Below are 18035 nucleotides of genomic sequence, written 5' to 3' on the forward strand. Positions count from 1 at the left end.
TTGGGACAACTCACATAAACAGCACTAAAGTGTTGGGTGATCACCTTTGTTTTAGCAAGCGAAACACCTTTTATACTTAAACACAAGAAACAAACATGGTGGCAGACTTAAAGTATAGCACTTCACTGAAACACTGCCACTATATTTTGTAGGTAATTGTGCACACTCCAACACCTGTCACCCTTTTCTGTCACTGTTTACAGATTACAAAGCAAGTTTGAACACACAGAGGTGCACCAAAGAAAGCAATTCTAGTCTTTATTGGTTGTCTTTAAATTCTTTCTTTATTCCATATGTTTTCCCATAAAAAACAACCAACACATTTTGTTCCCAAATCACAGTTAGTGGAACTTCATCAGGCCTTATGGAACAGTGTGATTTTGCGCCATGAGGAAGACTATAAAATCTATGGTTTTATACTCCTCCTCATGGCGCAAAACCACACTGTTTCTTAAGCCCTGATGAAGTTCCACAAACTGTGATTTGGGAACGAAACGCGTTGGCTGTTTTTTATGAAAAAAAATATGGAATAAAGAAAGAATTTGAAGAAAACCTATAAATTGCTTTCTTTGGTGCACCTCCATGTGTTCAAACCGCCTTTTACACTTATCCAGCCTGCAACCAATTGGAGGCTACTGGTTAAAGCTGCAAATGTCTCCTATGCACCCCATATGCATGGATGGATAGATAGGCGTATCATCTCTGTAAGAGTGGAGAGATAGTTTTGCGGTTGCAGAACAACCACCAGTGTCTTAAAGAAGATGTTAAAATCCATGTGATGAGAAGGGATCCCTGAGATACCCTTGAGACCACTTGGAAAGTCATGAGAAAATTAACAAATCTTCTAGTTTTACCCACTTCTTCCACTTAGCTAAAAAAAAACTGAAACCCCTCAATGTGTGACCATTCCCATCCAGGCAGCATGTAGCCTTCTGTGCAGTATGTGGATACGGTCTACAGGGTCAAAGACTGAATAAGGTTAGCATAAGCAGAGAAAATGCCCATTAGTCTGCCCGAGCCAGAACATCGCCCATAATTACAACCACATTTATCTCCGTTTTGCATGAAGTTGGAAGTGAAGCCTGAATTAGTTTACCTTCCATCGTTTAGATGAAAGATTCCACCAACTCTTCAACGATTTAGAGTGACTGTGTCCATGGCCTTGATAGTATGATAAATGCACTTGTGCCAAGCATAACCTTTTTATTCTGCTGAGTCAAGAGATAAAGGGACCTTTGAGATCTATATTATTGTAGCAAGTTTTTTGGCATCATTGCTTAAAAATTATCTTCCAGTGAGCATGTTGGTTTAAGTGGGTTTGGCAGTTTAATGATCTCTGATTCCTTCAGTATCTTGAAAGAGAAGTAAATAGGTGTGTCCTTTTCAATTCTGGCTTTTCTCTCCAGCTCCCACTTGTGGCCTTTTGAAGCCTACATGTCTTTGACATTTTGGGTGTGAAAGCAAGTAAAGTTTTCACAGCATTCAGTAGAAGGTATCGGATCATCCAAATCTCCCATAGTGTCAGGTGGGTTTGAACGATCAGAGAGTGGTGAAAAAGGACCTTTTTATTTTGGGATTCCTTTACGCCCATTAAAATTGCCTTTTTATAAACCACCATGGCTTCATGTAGAGCAGCCCAATAATTTTCCATATCTTGTTCGTAAGACTAGCAAAGTGACATAGTAAAACTTCAAAACATGGGGGCACAACCAAAGCAATCGCGGACTCCTAGATCACACTTTTTAAGGCCATTGAGATGGAGAACATTAATGGAAACCACAAGACACCATTCGATGGGCAGACTCAGTAAATGGGTGTCAAAATGGAGCGGCAGTTGTCACCCGGAAATGTCAGTCATAGTACAGCTGAGCCCTTTTAACAGCTGCAAGCAGCAAGTCCTGATCACATAGTCATAGGCCCTCATAATGAGTTGGCTGGACTTCGGTGTAGAGATACCGGAGGCCAGAATCTGTTGTCAGCTGGTATCTCTGCACCAAATGCCAGCCATTGCGATTTCTATTTGCTGAAATGGGGGATAACTGTCCGAACTCAGGGCTTTATTTGCAATGTTCTATCAGCTCTGAAGATGTGAAATGTGTCAGCGGGACTGCCAGTGGAGGGGGTAGGGCAATCATAGAAGCATGTGAATGCATTTTTTCTCCCTCCTGGACTGTTGCAAGGGTGGGTAACGCCGGACAGTGGTGCTGCCGAAGCCCCTGCCTACCAGTTACATTGACAGGCCCAGAGCCTCTAGGCCCAAAATGATCAGGTCCGGACATGACAATTCCAGCCCCAGATACACTTGGAATTCACCCGGAGTTATTGCGCCAGGTATTTGCGGAAAGGAAATGTACAGAGAGCATTGCCTGGAAGTGTGCTTCTCGTACACCGGTCTCCCGTGCTAACCAAGCAGGTCGGGTGGGCAGCACAGTTTCTTGTCTCACTTCAGGCACAAGATAGACAAACTGACTCCGTTTTACCAGTGAGGTAGCAGTGCAAAACAAGCATTGGCACAGTCAGTTTTTCTTGCTTACCTTTCCATACAAGCAAAACTAATTGGCATTGCAATTGCTTGTTTATAGTAGTCTTCAACGTCTGTGAAGATCTATGTATATTTTTCCACTTCTGCTGCAGTTTTTATGGTGAATAGTATGTGGCACAAAAATGCAGCAAACTGGTATTTAAACATGGCATTGATGTTGCTTTCGGAGCAAGACAGATGACGAATCTACCAATGGTTAAACAAAACAACTGCTTTGGGCAGGTCAAACAGAAATGAACAAATAAGAGCAAAGCAACTGAGATTGACATGAAAGCCATCCATTCTTGAGCAAGGATTGGCGCTAGTAGTATGGTATTAAACCCTGTCTCTGGCAAATGCCTCGAGCTTTCTACAGTGTGACTGCAAAAAGACCATTTTCAGTTTGAACATAATTTTATTTAAATGTGTCCATTCCATTTGACATATTTGTTGCTCCAACAGCCGCCCCCCCCCCATTTTACGCCATTACCCTTTTGATTTTTCTTGTTTTCCTCTTTTTGCCCTTCTACACTTTCTTCTCTTTATCTTAATGTACAACAATATTGCTACAACATATGCCTGTTCTGTGTTTTTTATGCAGAACCACACTTTTGCTATGCTTCTTACCTTTCACTGTAACCTATGTTGGCTTGTGTACACCTGTGCTAAAATGTGCACATTTTGTTCATTTGTCACTCACCCGTATCAGCAACGTAGCTCTTTAATGAAAGAGGTACATAGTTGTTCAGCGACCAATTCTGCTGTTGTGAAATATGTTTTGTGTAGTTCTCAGGTGGATGTTGGCAGTTGCCTAAAATTAATATATATTATTGTGTAATGGAACTTTTCAATATTTCTATGTAAATTGAAATATGGTACTGTGGCCAGGCTTTCTGACTCATGCACCTATCAGTCGTTAACTTTATTCGCATCTGATTAATGCATAAAAGTACATAAAACACTAAAATATATTCATCATAGAAATGTTTTACATATTATAATAGAAAAACAGCATACTTTGGCTTAGTCCGTGTCAGAGAGGCAGAATACATAAATGGAAGACAATAACATATGCACTAAAACATTAGACTTACATAGCACTGAAATTCATTTACCAGTAATTAAGATTCGGTTAAAACAATCCCTCTAGCAGAAGACCCCTTTCTAGTCATTAAGACTGAATGTAGGAACCTTGCTGTCATAAAACATATGAAAGGAGTTTCCCGAGTATTTATTACTGCTAGAGCTTTTCCTTACTCTGTTTCTTTCTCAAATTTGAAGAAAATTTCCACAGTGCTGCTATACTCTTTTTCATAAGATTCGCCCTATGAGCCACCATTGCAGACCAGTTTAATTTAAAATCAAAGAAAATTCCCAGATATGTGGTAAATAAATAATTACCTGTACTATTTTTGAATACATTAATAAAACAGATAGCTCAATAAATAAGAGGCAAGATCCGATGTATCTGAGTCGAACGGGCTTTATTCAGGCATAAGGGAAGGGACAGGATCGGGACAGCCTGAAATAGAAGGGCATAGAAGGCAGCTGCAACGTTTCATCAACAGTACAAGGTATATATAGTAAAACATCACAATTACATTACATACAGTAGGCGTAACTAGTGACAAGCGTAAGATAAGAACACATGGGCGTGAAAAGAAGGCGTGCACAGGGCGTGCACGTAGACATGTGATGAAAACGTCACAGAAGTGTCATAAAGTGGGTGGATACATAGAGGGGGCTACCTGAGCCGCTGGAACCTTTAACCTAGTGGTGCGCGAAAACGGGCCATGACGTGTTACCGGGGAGAACTGGGGGCTATGACTTCTGCACTAGAAGAGGAGACGAAAGTCTGCGATGTCAGGACGACATGTACCTATAGCATATCTGGTATCTGGTGTTTGGAGTACATGTTGATAGAATCTAAAAGTTATCAGGGCAAAGGCTACTTGACACTAAGGCTGGTGCATGCATATATTCTACATGTATTGTGTGTGCTATGAATCTTCTATGAATATTAATACAGTAATTCTCTTGCATGGAGACAGAAAGACTAGAATATAGCTGAAGCTGTTTATGCGGTTCGTTAGCTTAGGAATGTGAAGACGGAGAGCTGAACTGATAACTAGAGGCATAACATATTCTTGGCAGGCAGGCAGAGCCAGGCCGGGCACCGCACTGCGCGGCAGGAAGTAAGTGAAGGGTCAGGGATGCAGGTGGGGGCTGCATCGCTCCTCGGAGTGGGTTCAGGAGACTGGAGCTTGAATCTGGTGTCCGGGCCCTTTTGAGGCCTAGAAACGGGGACAATTCAATGAATTAACGTGCATAATGTAAAACGTGGGCAACATAGGCCTAATACTCGTTGCTTTCACGAGAACTGGAAACTGGCATACTAACGTTGGACACAACTATAATTGCGTCTTTAATCGATCATAGGGGAACATATGCATATCGATCATGTACATATTACATAGGATGTGGAACACGTAGGCACATATGACAAGGCAAAATTCAATTTTCCTCATTCCCTCCTTGTGCCCTACGTTTCCATCAGGAAACATCAATATTCATGATTCCATCTATCTGTTCATATAACATCATTTGCTCGTCTCGAATTGTCTTGGAACAGGACTTAGGACTAGGAATACAAGAGGTAGCACACAAGCCGCAAATCGCAGGGCCACATTGTAAACAGAGGCAGCAACTGAACATGATCATTACTGCTATACCCAGGAATGACAATACTTTCCATCCCCAGGCAGATATTATACTCCAGAGCCAACCGGACCATGTCCAGGTGCCTGGATTCTGGTGTAACTGATGGGCTATTTTTTGAAGTCTGGTTATAGCTGAATAAACAGACGGTGCGTTATTAGGAAAGAAAATGCAGCAACTAGATCCGATGACTCTACAAGCTCCTCCCCTATCGGCCAGTATGACGTCAAGGACGAGACGATTTTGGAGCACGACAAATCTCATAGCAGATTGCTCTTCAGTTAAGTTACCTAGAGCGGAAGTAGTCTCATTCACTACTGCTTCAAGGGTTCTGGTTAGCCTACGTATTAACTTACTATTCTGAACAGGACATATGAAGAAAAAGAAACCTTTATTGAAGTCTTGATACTGTTCTAAGGCAGTTTCAGTCTGATCGACAATTGGGGACTCGACCTCCCTTCTATGTCTAACGTATACTAGATGTGTGTTTCTGTGATAATCGGATGGGGCTAGGAAAACTGGTGGCAGTAGGAAGGCAAGGTAACATGTTCCATCCCAATCGAGGGGCAGACGTACATATGCGGTCTGGCCACATACAAAATATGAATGACGTGAGGCTTTGAAAATAGATTTCCCACTGTCACTATACTCAACCACAGTAGTACAATCACTATGACCTACATGTGCGGAACCATTCTTTCTGACACATAATTCGCCTTTCACTGGTAGAACTGAAATAGCAGGCAAATCTGGAGTAGTTTCGGACTGAACATTCAAAACCATGAAATTCGAGGAATAATTACCTAGATCATATACTTCATTTTCTAGATCTAACCCTGTTCTATGGGAAGGACCTTCCTTGTCTGGGAAACATGTCTGATTCAGGAGAAACATATCATTTGAGGATGACGTTAACGTGGACCATGCTCCACACGAACCATTATGTGAAAATGGATAGGGAAAGAGTGGCAGAACTCCCTTCGGTGTCTGAAAAGGGGGGAGTCGACCACACACCCAACAATTAGTGGCATTGCTGGTCTGGTGTGAATAGTGTAACATTCGGATAAACGTATTATTTCGCATAGCAAGACGATAGGATAACTCGTGAGGAGGCAGGTCACTAAAAGTGTGCTCTACTGTAACATTAGAAAACATATGTACATGTGAATTAATAGGAAAACATAAATGTAAGGCATAACTTATGCATAACCATTAGACTCAGAAATAGCATTAATGATAGAGTAATAATACATCGACTTCGAAGAGTCTTTTGATAACGTATTCTCTTAGAGTTTTGACTAACTCTCTCACTGTGTGGGTCTATCTCATACATGTCAGGAACCTGTCTAACCGTTTCACCCGAGAGGGACTTAGACAATTAAACTGGCTGACTTACTAGACCGAAGCTTATCTTTATACTCCTGCTGCGGAGTTTTCTCTAACAGGGGAAGTTTAGAGTCAGTATCTGGGCAGTCCTTGAGAACGGGGCAGTCCTTGAAAACAGTCTTTGGTTTGAATCCATGGAATCTCTTTACATGACTGGAGTGCAACCACCCTTTTCTTCCTTCAATCTTCACGGCGGTCCTTGTTGTTAGTAGGACAAGTCGTGGCTCCTTCCAGCGGGGCTCCAGCGGACTTGAACGATCAAAATTACGAATCAAAACGAGGTCGCCTGGTATGACCTCATGCGGTTTCACTTCGGTGTTGTCTGGAAAAGCAGCGGCAACCTGTGAACGACAAGAGTGTAGTGCAGAGATCAAGGAGGCCAGGTAATCTGTCAGCATATTACTGTCAACATCTGTAATTGTACGTGGTCTAGGTGTACCCCACATGTTTGGGGGACGACCGAACACTACCTCGAAAGGGGACAGACCTGAACGGGAGTGAGCGACCATTCTCATATAGAAAAGGGCGACTGGCAGTGCTACTATCCAATCTACGCCTTTCTCTGCGCATACTTTGGCAATGCGTATTTTCAGAGTCTGATTATGTCTCTCTACGAGACCGGCTGCTTCAGGATGTCGTACACAATGGAACTTCCACTGGTACCCTAACAGAAGGGATACTTGTTTCATGAGTTCGGATGAGAATGGCTGGCCGTTATCTGAATACACGACCCTAGGCAATCCATAGCGGGGGAAAAACTCACGAACCAACTGCCTGGCAGTGGTCGCAGCTGTGTAATCTGGAACTGGATATGCTTCTGTCCATCTGGACAAAGCGCATACAACTACGAGGACATACTTGAAACCTCGACATCGCTCCATCTGAATATAATCCATCTGGAGGACTTCAAAAGGGTGGTCAGGAGGATGAAATCCACCTTGTTCCACCGGGACACCTTTACCTGGATTGAACTGACAACAAATCATGCAGGTACGCACTTTCTGCTTGGCTGCGGCTCGTAAATGCTTGTTAAACCAAAGGTTCTGAATACTGTCTAACATGGCCTTTTCTCCTAAGTGTGCTGGACTATGTGCGGTGTTAATAATGACTTGAACCATAGAGTCGGGGAGAAACCATGTGGCTTTTCCCTTCGTCAACCATCCTTGATCGGTCTGGACCCCTCCTTGTTCAGACCATTTCTTGATTTCCTCTGGGGTAGCATGTGACTGTATATCTAGTACGTCTTGTGTAGGGTCCTTAACTGTCATACAAGTAGTCTGATCTGGAATGTCTGTCGGTGTCGTGTTAACTGGAATATCTGGAGTCTGAGCTGTGAGCTTGGCTGTTCGATCTGCCAGGTCGTTACCCTCGGAAATGATGTCAGTGACTTTCGTATGTGCCTTGCACTTCATGATAGCGATAGCTGTCGGTAAATGTATTGCTTCTAACAGAGCTTGAATGAGGGGGCCATGCTGAATCTTGGTTCCATGAGAAGTCAGAAAACCTCTTTCTTGCCAGAGCACTCCAAAGTCGTGTACGACTCCGAATGCATAACGTGAATCTGTGTATATGTTTACTTTCAGGTTCTTGGCTCGTATGCAGGCTTGGGTCAGAGCGACGAGCTCTGCTGCTTGAGCAGACAGGGTGTCAATACGATGTGTTTCTATAACTTCAGTTTCAGTAGTCACTGCATACGCGGCTACTAGTTCTCCTGTACTTGTTCTCATACATGAACCATCCACATAAAGCGTCAGGTCGGGATCAGGTAATGCAATGTCTGTCAAGTCTTGTCTTGGCTTTGTCATGGTGTTAACAACTTCCACACAGTCATGTGTGGCAGGATTTGGGGTAACTGACGGTAACAGTGTAGCTGGATTTAAAATGTTGCAGCGTCTGATTTCTATGTGTGGCTGAAACAATGTCAGTTCATATCCTGTTAAACGTGCAATTGTCAAGTGCTGAGTCTGTGTTCGGTTTAAAAGAACTTCCACGGAGTGTGGAACTTGTACTGTCAGGGAGTGTCCTAACACTATGGAATCACTTTGTCTGATAGCTAGAGCTGTGGCTGCAACTGACTTGAGGCACGCAGGCAGCGCCTGGGCCACTGGATCTAATGTGCTAGAAAAATAAGCACAGGGCTTGTATTGTCCTGCTTGATCTTGTGTGAGAACAGACAATGCAGTACCATCACGTTCAGTGACAAAAAGTGTAAAAGGCTTATTGTAGTTTGTTGTTGCTAGAACAGGTGCTTGGCATAAAACTTTCTTTAACTCATTGAAAACAAGTGTATGTTCTTGGGTCCAAGGGAGGACAGTCGATACGGCTGCCTCCTGTGTCGTTAACTGTATCAGTGGCTTAGCTAGAAATGCATACTGAGGAATCCATTGTCTGCAATAAGAAGTGAGGCCGATAAAAGCTCGCACCTCCTTCTGAGTCTTGGGCTGTGGAAGATGTGCTATTAACTGGATACGGTCAGGTGTCAACTGCCTACCCCTCTTGGACAGTAAGTGTCCTAGGTAGACCACTTGCTGGACACAGAATTGCAATTTAGACGGGGACACCTTGTGCCCCATCTCGGCCAGGAAATACAAGACTGTAAGTGACGCACGCTCGCAGTCACGTTCAGAACGGGCTGTGATCAATAGATCATCGACATACTGGAGCAGAGCAGTGTCAGTTGGCATGTGAATATTGTCTAGTTGTCTTTTAAGCGCTTGACTGTAAATGCTGGGACTTTCTGTGAAACCTTGAGGAGCTCGTGTAAATTTATAGCTCCTTCCATTTAAACAGAATCCGAAAAGAAACTGGCTGTCTGGATGAATGGGGACACTAAAGAATGCGTTCTTGAGATCGATAACAGTGAAGAACGTAGCTTCTGAATCAATAGCAGTTAATAGGGAAGAAATATCTGGAACCACTGGGTACTGGGGTATGATACATTTATTAAGTTCTCGAAGGTCAATCACTAATCGATAAACTGGAGGTGCATTGGGATCAGTACGTTTCAGAATCGGAATGATAGGAGAATTACATACATTGGAGTCAGTTTCTACAACTACTCCTTGAGCAATGAGTTCGTCAATAATTTTGGATAAGGCTGCTACAGCCTCAGGTGGCAATTTGTACTGTCGGATTCGTGGTAATACAACCCCTTGCTTTAGAGTGACACGATAGGGGGTAATGTGCATACAACCTACATCAGTTGGACCTTGCGCCCATAAATGCTGAGGTACATTCAATAATCTTGGATCAAAATCACGTAATACATAATGACCTTTAAAATCTCGCAGAAACAGTCGCACCCCTTCTGGGGAGCAGCATATAACTGCTCCTAATTCTTTCAGAGTCTTGATACCAAGTAAGTTATCTGGACAGGATTTAGTTAGTAACAAGTCTGTAGTTCGGGACAATGGACCAACTTCTAGAGTAACTGGTTTCGATATTTCATTAACAATAGGCTTTCCTGAAAATCCAAGGGAAACATTTCTAGAGCCTGAGAGCGGAGCCCCTGGAACCTCGTCATGACTGATGGTAGTCCTACTTGCCCCTGTATCAATCAGAAACTTTCTGTCTTTCCCTAATACTTGACTATGTACATAGGGACCCTCTTGATCTACAGGAACCTCGATGAGAGGCAAGCCAACCTCCCTCTCTAGGCTGTTTCATGAATACGGCTGATAATCTGGATACTCTGACTGTGCGTACTGGTACATCTGCTGTGTAACGTGCTGTGTGGCAGCTATAGGCTGCGGTACTGTAACTGTCTGTTGTGCGTTCTGCGGTAGTTGAGAATTCTGCGGAACCTGTTCTTGTCTAGGCGGATGTGGTCTCTCTTTTGTCTTACCAGTAGCTATGTTGTGTTTCAGAACTGCACATTCGTTTATATAATGACCTGGCTGTTTACAGTAATTGCATGTCCCTTTAACGGGAGCTGCAGGATGACTAGCTTGATTCGTACCCCTCTTCTGACTGTCTTGCGGAACAGACTGTGCAACTAGTACTTTCATTTTCGTGTCTTTCATACGTCTTCTTTCATGTTCCTGCTCCTCCCTGATTCTGTTCTGGTGGTACTGTAGCATCTGGAGCATCTGTGACGGAGTATTAGCTTGCCAGGTACTTTCGACTTTCAGTACTCGATTTTTAACTTGTGGACTTGAATTCTCGACTAGTTTGGTAACAAAAAGATGTGGATACGATTCACTACTTGTTTTCAGACCACTATTAATAATGAAACATTTCTCAAATCTAGAATAAAAATCACTAGTGTCTTCATCTTGTTTCTGTTTACAGGCTGAGATGGCATCCCAGTCTTCCTTTTTCGTGGCTAGTAATCTTGGCAAGACTTGTATCAGTAAGTCGGGCAATGCTTTAGCTTTATCCCCAAGACCGGTACCTGGAACTCGTGTATTATCTTCAGTCTCTAATGCGGTCCAATCTATCTTTTTCTCTCCCACCTCCCATTCTTTTTCTTTAAGTTTTTCATATATGCCCGCAGGCAACAGGACCTTTAACATTTTAATGATATCAGGATACGTGTATTCTCCCATACGGAGCATGTCCTTTAATTCACGGTGGAACCCTGCTGGATCTTTATCGTGACAGGGTATTAACTTTTTCATTTCCAGAAGTTCTATTTTCGTGATAGGGGTGTAAACAAACACTCGTTCTAGATCACCCCCCTCTCCCTTAACTGGATGTACTTCTCGTAACGGATTCTGTCTATCTATGTAGAATGATTTCCTTACTGGGGGTGGAACAGGAACAAAATGTGGATTCAAGAACGTTCTGTATTTGTGGCGCTGTTCTAGTATGACACTAATTAAATCGGTACCTAGACCTTTCCATCTGTATTGGAGTAACTCGTTCAGTACATCATGTAAAGGACCTGGATCAGAATGCTGACCCTCATACAATGTAATGAGGTGTTGGATCATATACGTACCCACCAGACGCTGCTCGGCTGGGGGCAGTTTCAGAAACATTTGGGCCACTATTTCATCTGGAAACGTGGTGGAATCACTAGTCCATCGTACTGCTGATCGGGCTAGTTCTTGCTCATGAATGGTACTAGGCTCACTATAACCTATTCGTGATTTCAGAATTTGATCGGTGGCCTGGAATACTTGTTCAAGAGAACACTGTTCTGGTACTGGAGGAGGAAAAACTTTCTTGTAATCTAGGCGTGAATGTCTGTCAGAAAGTCTAGTTCTACCTACATACGCTATTCTGGAGGGATTCTCGCTGTCTACCTCTTCACTGGAAGAGTCATTCTCTTTCTCGGTTGCTCTTTTTGCTTCCTCCTTCTGGTGTATACTTATAATTTCCTTACGTATTTTCTTGTACATACTTTCTATACTACCTAGTGTCTTGTGTTTTCCCTCGGCTATATTGTCACTCCACTTAGTTAGACCTTTCATCTCGTCTTTGTCTTTATCAGGATAATCTTGTTCTCTTATTAAACAGTTAATCAAGAACTGTAAAATCATATGTTGAATCTCGGCTTTTCTGTGTGCCATAGCTTCGTGAATACTTCCTGGATTCTCTCCTGTACGGACAAAACGATATATTCTGTCTAGATGATCCTTCATATCGGGCAGGGTGACCAAAAAGTTGGCAACCCGTCTTAAACGTACTGAATATAATACCATGTGATCTTCGCCTGGGACTGGATCATATATACAATCGGTAAGAAGTCTCTTGAGGTCTGCGTATGTAGCCACCTTTGGCGTACTCTGTAACGCTGCGTCTCGCGGCGTCAGTCGTCTTACTTGAGGCGGGGTGATAGGAGCACCTCCCCCCGCACCTCCTGAACTGGAATCGTCAGTTAATACTGTACGTGCTGGCAGAGTGACTGGCAAAACGGGTACATTTAATGTGGGCTGGTCCGGGGGCACGGGCACATTAACTTGACCCCCGGGACCAGTGGCTGGAGGAACAGGAATTACATTATTTACAGGATGCTGAGCGTGAGCCGGCGGAATACGATTTGCATATTCTGGGACTGTATCGTCTAAATAGGACGAAAGAAAAATTTCAGCTGCAGTCGGTTTATGACGTAGCTTAATCGGGACCAATGGTGGCGGTAGATTACAGGGTACTTCCGGGGTTGCCTTCGGCAAGCCCTCGGCAAGAAGAGGATACATACCTTTAATAAGGGCATTTCTCTGTCTGTCTGACTGTTCTGCTCTAACTCGTTCACCTTCTTCTAGGAGTTCCCTTTCTTGGGCTTTTTCTGAGGATTCCCTACTTAATTCTGCTTTTCTGAATTCTTTTTCGGTTCTTCTATGAGATTCTTTGCGCCATAACTCGATGGCATCTTTCTGGGACTGTCTGGCTTTTTTTCCATAATGCTTCTTCTATTCGCATGATGCACTCGGCATCCCATGTACCTGATACAGGCCATCTATATTTCTCTTCAAGATGTTTGGTGTAATCCACCCATAAGTCTAGATATAATATGGCATTTAAACCATGCTTGTGATACATAAAATGTCCAGGACTGTCCCTAGGAGGGACAGGAACTGATTCTTCGAGTAACCCTTTTCTGGTTTTGATCTGACGTAATTTTGAAAACAGAGGCATGATCGGATCGTACTAGTACTAAACACAATACACAATAATCACAGTAATGAAATGGCAAACAAATCACTCATACCACGACATAAAAAAGACATTAATAACAGTTCGAACAGAATACCACCTGATACACTGAAAACATAACACTTGAATTTCTCGAGAACGGACTTACTAGAATTACTGGATGCACTGCTAAAACAGTACAGAACATACCGGTCTCATAAAGAGACACGTCATACCGTATCCACCTAGGTGAATACTTCGGACTGGATCTGTGTACCCAAACCCATCGGACCAGGGACAAACTAATGACCCTGTCTAGATACTTCCCCCGCAACGGTACTCACCGGGAAGCAGAAACTGAAGGCCTCGGACTGGACTGGACTGCTACGACGTCGGACTACGAACTTCGGACTTCAGGAACAGGTGGGCCTCCGGATACCTCGGACCTTGCTCTCTCGGCTTGGGCTCTGATCGGGACGAACCGCATTCCACACCGCCTCGTCTGGATGCCGGACCGCAGTTTCCATCTCCTCCGTGGGCCTGAGGGAGACTTGAAGCAGAAATATCTGCACGTGCACGGTAGAGTTCCGTCACGGCTGTAGAAGGGTCAGGGGGCCTGCGTTACATCGCCGGCGCGTGGGGAAAGGGCACGTCCCTATTCGGGCGCCATTATGTGGTAAATAAATAATTAATTACCGGTACTATTTTTGAATACATTAATAAAACAGATAGCTCAATAAATAAGAGGCAAGATCCGATGTATCTGAGTCGAACGGGCTTTATTCAGGCATAAGGGAAGGGACAGGATCGGGACAGCCTGAAATAGAATGGCATAGAAGGGAGCTGCAACGTTTCATCAACAGTACAAGGTATATATAGTAAAACATCACAATTACATTACATACAGTAGGCGTAACTAGTGACAAGCGTAAGATAAGAACACATGGGCGTGAAAAGAAGGCGTGCACAGGGCGTGCACGTAGACATGTGATGAAAACGTCACAGAAGTGTCATAAAGTGGGTGGATACATAGAGGGGGCTACCTGAGCAGCTGGAACCTTTAACCTAGTGGTGCGCGAAAACGGGCCATGACGTGGTACCGGGGAGAACTGGGGGCTATGACTTCTGCACTAGAAGAGGAGACGAAAGTCTGCGATGTCAGGACGACATGTACCTATAGCATATCTGGTATCTGGTGTTTGGAGTACATGTTGATAGAATCTAAAAGTTATCAGGGCAAAGGCTACTTGACACTAAGGCTGGTGCATGCATATATTCTACATGTATTGCGTGTGCTATGAATCTTCTATGAATATTAATACAGTAATTCTCTTGCATGGAGACAGAAAGACTAGACTATAGCTGAAGCTGTTTATGCGGTTCGTTAGCTTAGGAATGTGAAGACGGAGAGCTGAACTGATAACTAGAGGCATAACATATTCTTGGCAGACAGGCAGGCAGAGCCAGGCCGGGCACCGCGCTGTGCGGCAGGAAGTAAGTGAAGGGTCAGGGATGCAGGTGGGGGCTACATCGCTCCTCGGAGTGGGTTCAGGAGACTGGAGCTTGAATCTGGTGTCCGGGCCCTTTTGAGGCCTAGAAACGGGGACAATTCAATGAATTAACGTGCATAATGTAAAACGTGGGCAACATAGGCCTAATACTCGTTGCTTTCACGAGAACTGGAAACTGGCATACTAACGTTGGACACAACTATAATTGCGTCTTTAATCGATCATAGGGGAACATATGCATATCGATCATGTACATATTACATAGGATGTGGAACACGTAGGCACATATGACAAGGCAAAATTCAATTTTCCTCAGATAAATAAAGCTTTCCTCTTGTTCAGGCTTTCTGACTCACGCACCTATCAGTTCAGCCGGCAGTTGTGCAGTTGCCACCTGAAAAAGTCAGTGTGAGTTTGAAAACTCATGTGTAATACATACTGGTATTTTATTTCCAGTTAGTCTAAAGTAATTTTGCTCTTGCTAAAAACGAACTTTGCATTTGTTTATCTGAGGTACTCCTACAAATGGCTTTGTGATTGAGGCTTTCATCTTTTAGACTGAGGGCCTGATCACAATTGAAACCTTAATCTGGTTTTAGCTGTGAACTCCTGTTTCAGGCAGAAACTGGATTCCAAAAATGTTTATCTGCACGTTGGATTAAGGGGCACGGTAGATCCGGCGCACAGCTCCAGCTGCCAAAAGCAGATGGAGTTAATGTTCGTCAAATGGCCGTATAATGGGAACAATATTCAGAGGCACATTCGGTAAATAAGCATCCCACTTTTATTCCCCTTTGTCGAACTAAAAACTCAGGATAGCATGGGTGATACTGTACACTTCAGTAATTTCGGATGCCGATCACCCATCCTGCCATTAGTGTGCAACTCATGATGAGATATCAAAGGTTAAAAGCTAGTTGATTTGGAGTCTAAATGAATTAAATATGAAGAGAAGGTAGGTATTCTGCAGATGGGTTTGTCATCTGCATTTGATTATTATAATAGTCTCTTGGTAAAACAAATTTGGTAAAAATGTCCAATCGTCTTCTTTTTTCCCCTGAATTAGATTCAAGTTATCGAAAATGATAAACAGTGCCGCTCAGGTCAAGTCTTTACAACACACCTCCGGGGACAGGTCCCTCCTCTCGTGACTACAGATTGTGTAATCCAAGACCAAGGTAATTAACCATGTGAAATGAATGCTTTCTTAGTAGCCAGTTTATCAATAAAATTGAATGTAGTTGAACTTATTTTTGTGACTTGCAAATAGCAGCAAATTAAAAAGTAACAAATGGAGTCTGTTTTGGGTTATCATGATTATCTATTCGTCCTTTGACTAGTGAGCAAGTGACAACTCAACAAGTAGAAAACAAACTAATTTCATAAAAGATGACGTTTGGGTTGAAGTTCTGGTTGAATAGCTGCACAAACCATAATTTGCACTCCCACAAGAAATTCCACAACACACCCCCTAAATGCACTGTTCATGACCTTTTACATGATGTGACCGATGACATCACAATTTAATTGATGCCATCACTGGTAACTTTCCGTTTAACCTTAACATTGATATTATTATAATTTACGATGCAAGAATGAGTTCAATATGTTTTCTTTGTTGGAATATGTGTTATTTAATTATGCATGTAGTATAATGGGGTGACCCAGTGCCCCTCAGAACCTGGGTGTAGAGAAAGTGGAGAAATGTTGGTTTTGTCTGGTACGCACTCTTTTGGGTCAAAACTTCGACATGTTTGTCACAATCCTGACCCTATTCTCTCCGCTCCTCGTGAAAAGGAAATTTAAATCCCATGCGGTCCCGAGATTGATGTTTCTAGGGACAAATGACCTTTGAATGACCATTTTTTAACCATCTATGCAGCACTGTATATATCTTGCTCACAATTAGCACTTTTCTTGCACCTTTGTCACTATATCACTTGCGCCGTTCTGAATAATTGTTTTGTTCAATAATCGTGACTGCCTTTCAGTGTCATTTCTACACCATAAAATGTAAAAAGAATATAGGGCCAGATGTAGGAAGCCTAATACCGGTCGGTAACGGCCGAAATTACTGAATGTCGTCCATTACCGACCGGTATTAGGCATTTGAGATGTAGGTGGCTACATTTCAGATTCGGTAATTTACCGAATTCTTAAATACCGATTCGGTAAATTACCGAATCTGAAATGTAGGAAGCACTCAAGTGAGTACTTTTCACTTGTAAGAATTCGTTATTTACCACCAACTACAAGTAAATAACAAAAACCATTAAAAAAACAATTTTGGGCTTTTTAGGTCGAGGACCGTCTCACTGCGTAGCAGTGGCCGGAGTCCGAAGATTTTATGTTTTTTAGTTAGGGGGCTTGAACCCGCCCCTCTTCTCCATTGGCTGGCTTCCAGGTTCTGAGCTGGGATGGGGCAGTGAGATAAATAACGGTGATGGATCAAGCCCTGATCTTTGGACTGGGTAAGAGTGGTCTGCTTAATTCAGACACTCTGTTCATCACCACCCCCTTTTCTGAATCGTTTTTGGCCACTATAGGTGTGGCAGGGTATACTCAGACATGAGTCCCTTTCTCACTGCTCCATCAGGATTCAAGCAAGCCGGGCCGAAGAGGCTGAAATGCCAGAAACCGGTCCCCGGTAGCTTGTCTCCTTTCTGGTGAAGAATTGGCTTGGTAGTTTGGTCTGCCCTGTTCCCATGATGCACTGGGCCAGGGACAGACTAATTTGCATATAGCCAGGTTCTGATCTGGGATGGGGCAGTGAGATAAATAACGGTGATGGATCAAGCCCTGATCTTTGGACTGGGTAAGAGTGGTCTGCTTAATTCAGACACTCTGTTCATCACCACCCCCTTTTCTGAATCGTTTTTGGCCACTATAGGTGTGGCAGGGTATACTCAGACATGAGTCCCTTTCTCACTGCTCCATCAGGATTCAAGCAAGCCGGGCCGAAGAGGCTGAAATGCCTGAAACCGGTCCCCGGTAGCTTGTCTCCTTTCTGGTGAAGAATTGGCTTGGTAGTTTAGTCTGCCCTGTTCCCATGATGCACTGGGCCAGGGACAGACTAATTTGCATATAGCCAGGTTCTGAGCTGGGATGGGGCAGTGAGATAAATAACGGTGATGGATCAAGCCCTGATCTTTGGACTGGGTAAGAGTGGTCTGCTTAATTCAGACACTCTGTTCATCACCACCCCCTTTTCTGAATCGTTTTTGGCCACTATAGGTGTGGCAGGGTATACTCAGACATGAGTCCCTTTCTCACTGCTCCATCAGGATTCAAGCAAGCCGGGCCGAAGAGGCTGAAATGCC

At 43.4% G+C, this 18035-nt stretch overlaps 1 protein-coding gene across 1 annotated transcript in view; it reads left to right on the forward strand.

The window, feature by feature from the left end:
• The window catches only part of SEC24D (SEC24 homolog D, COPII component), a 425192-nt gene that overhangs the window by 125173 nt on the left and 281984 nt on the right, over positions 1–18035 (forward strand). The window contains exon 7 of the mRNA XM_078675943.1: positions 15782–15893. Within this exon, the coding sequence (XP_078532069.1) occupies positions 15782–15893 (112 nt within the window). The remainder of the gene's footprint in view (positions 1–15781; positions 15894–18035) is intronic.

The sequence above is a fragment of the Lissotriton helveticus genome, chromosome 2_1 (genome assembly GCF_964261635.1).
Source record: "Lissotriton helveticus chromosome 2_1, aLisHel1.1, whole genome shotgun sequence".
Taxonomy (NCBI): Eukaryota; Metazoa; Chordata; class Amphibia; order Caudata; family Salamandridae; genus Lissotriton; species Lissotriton helveticus.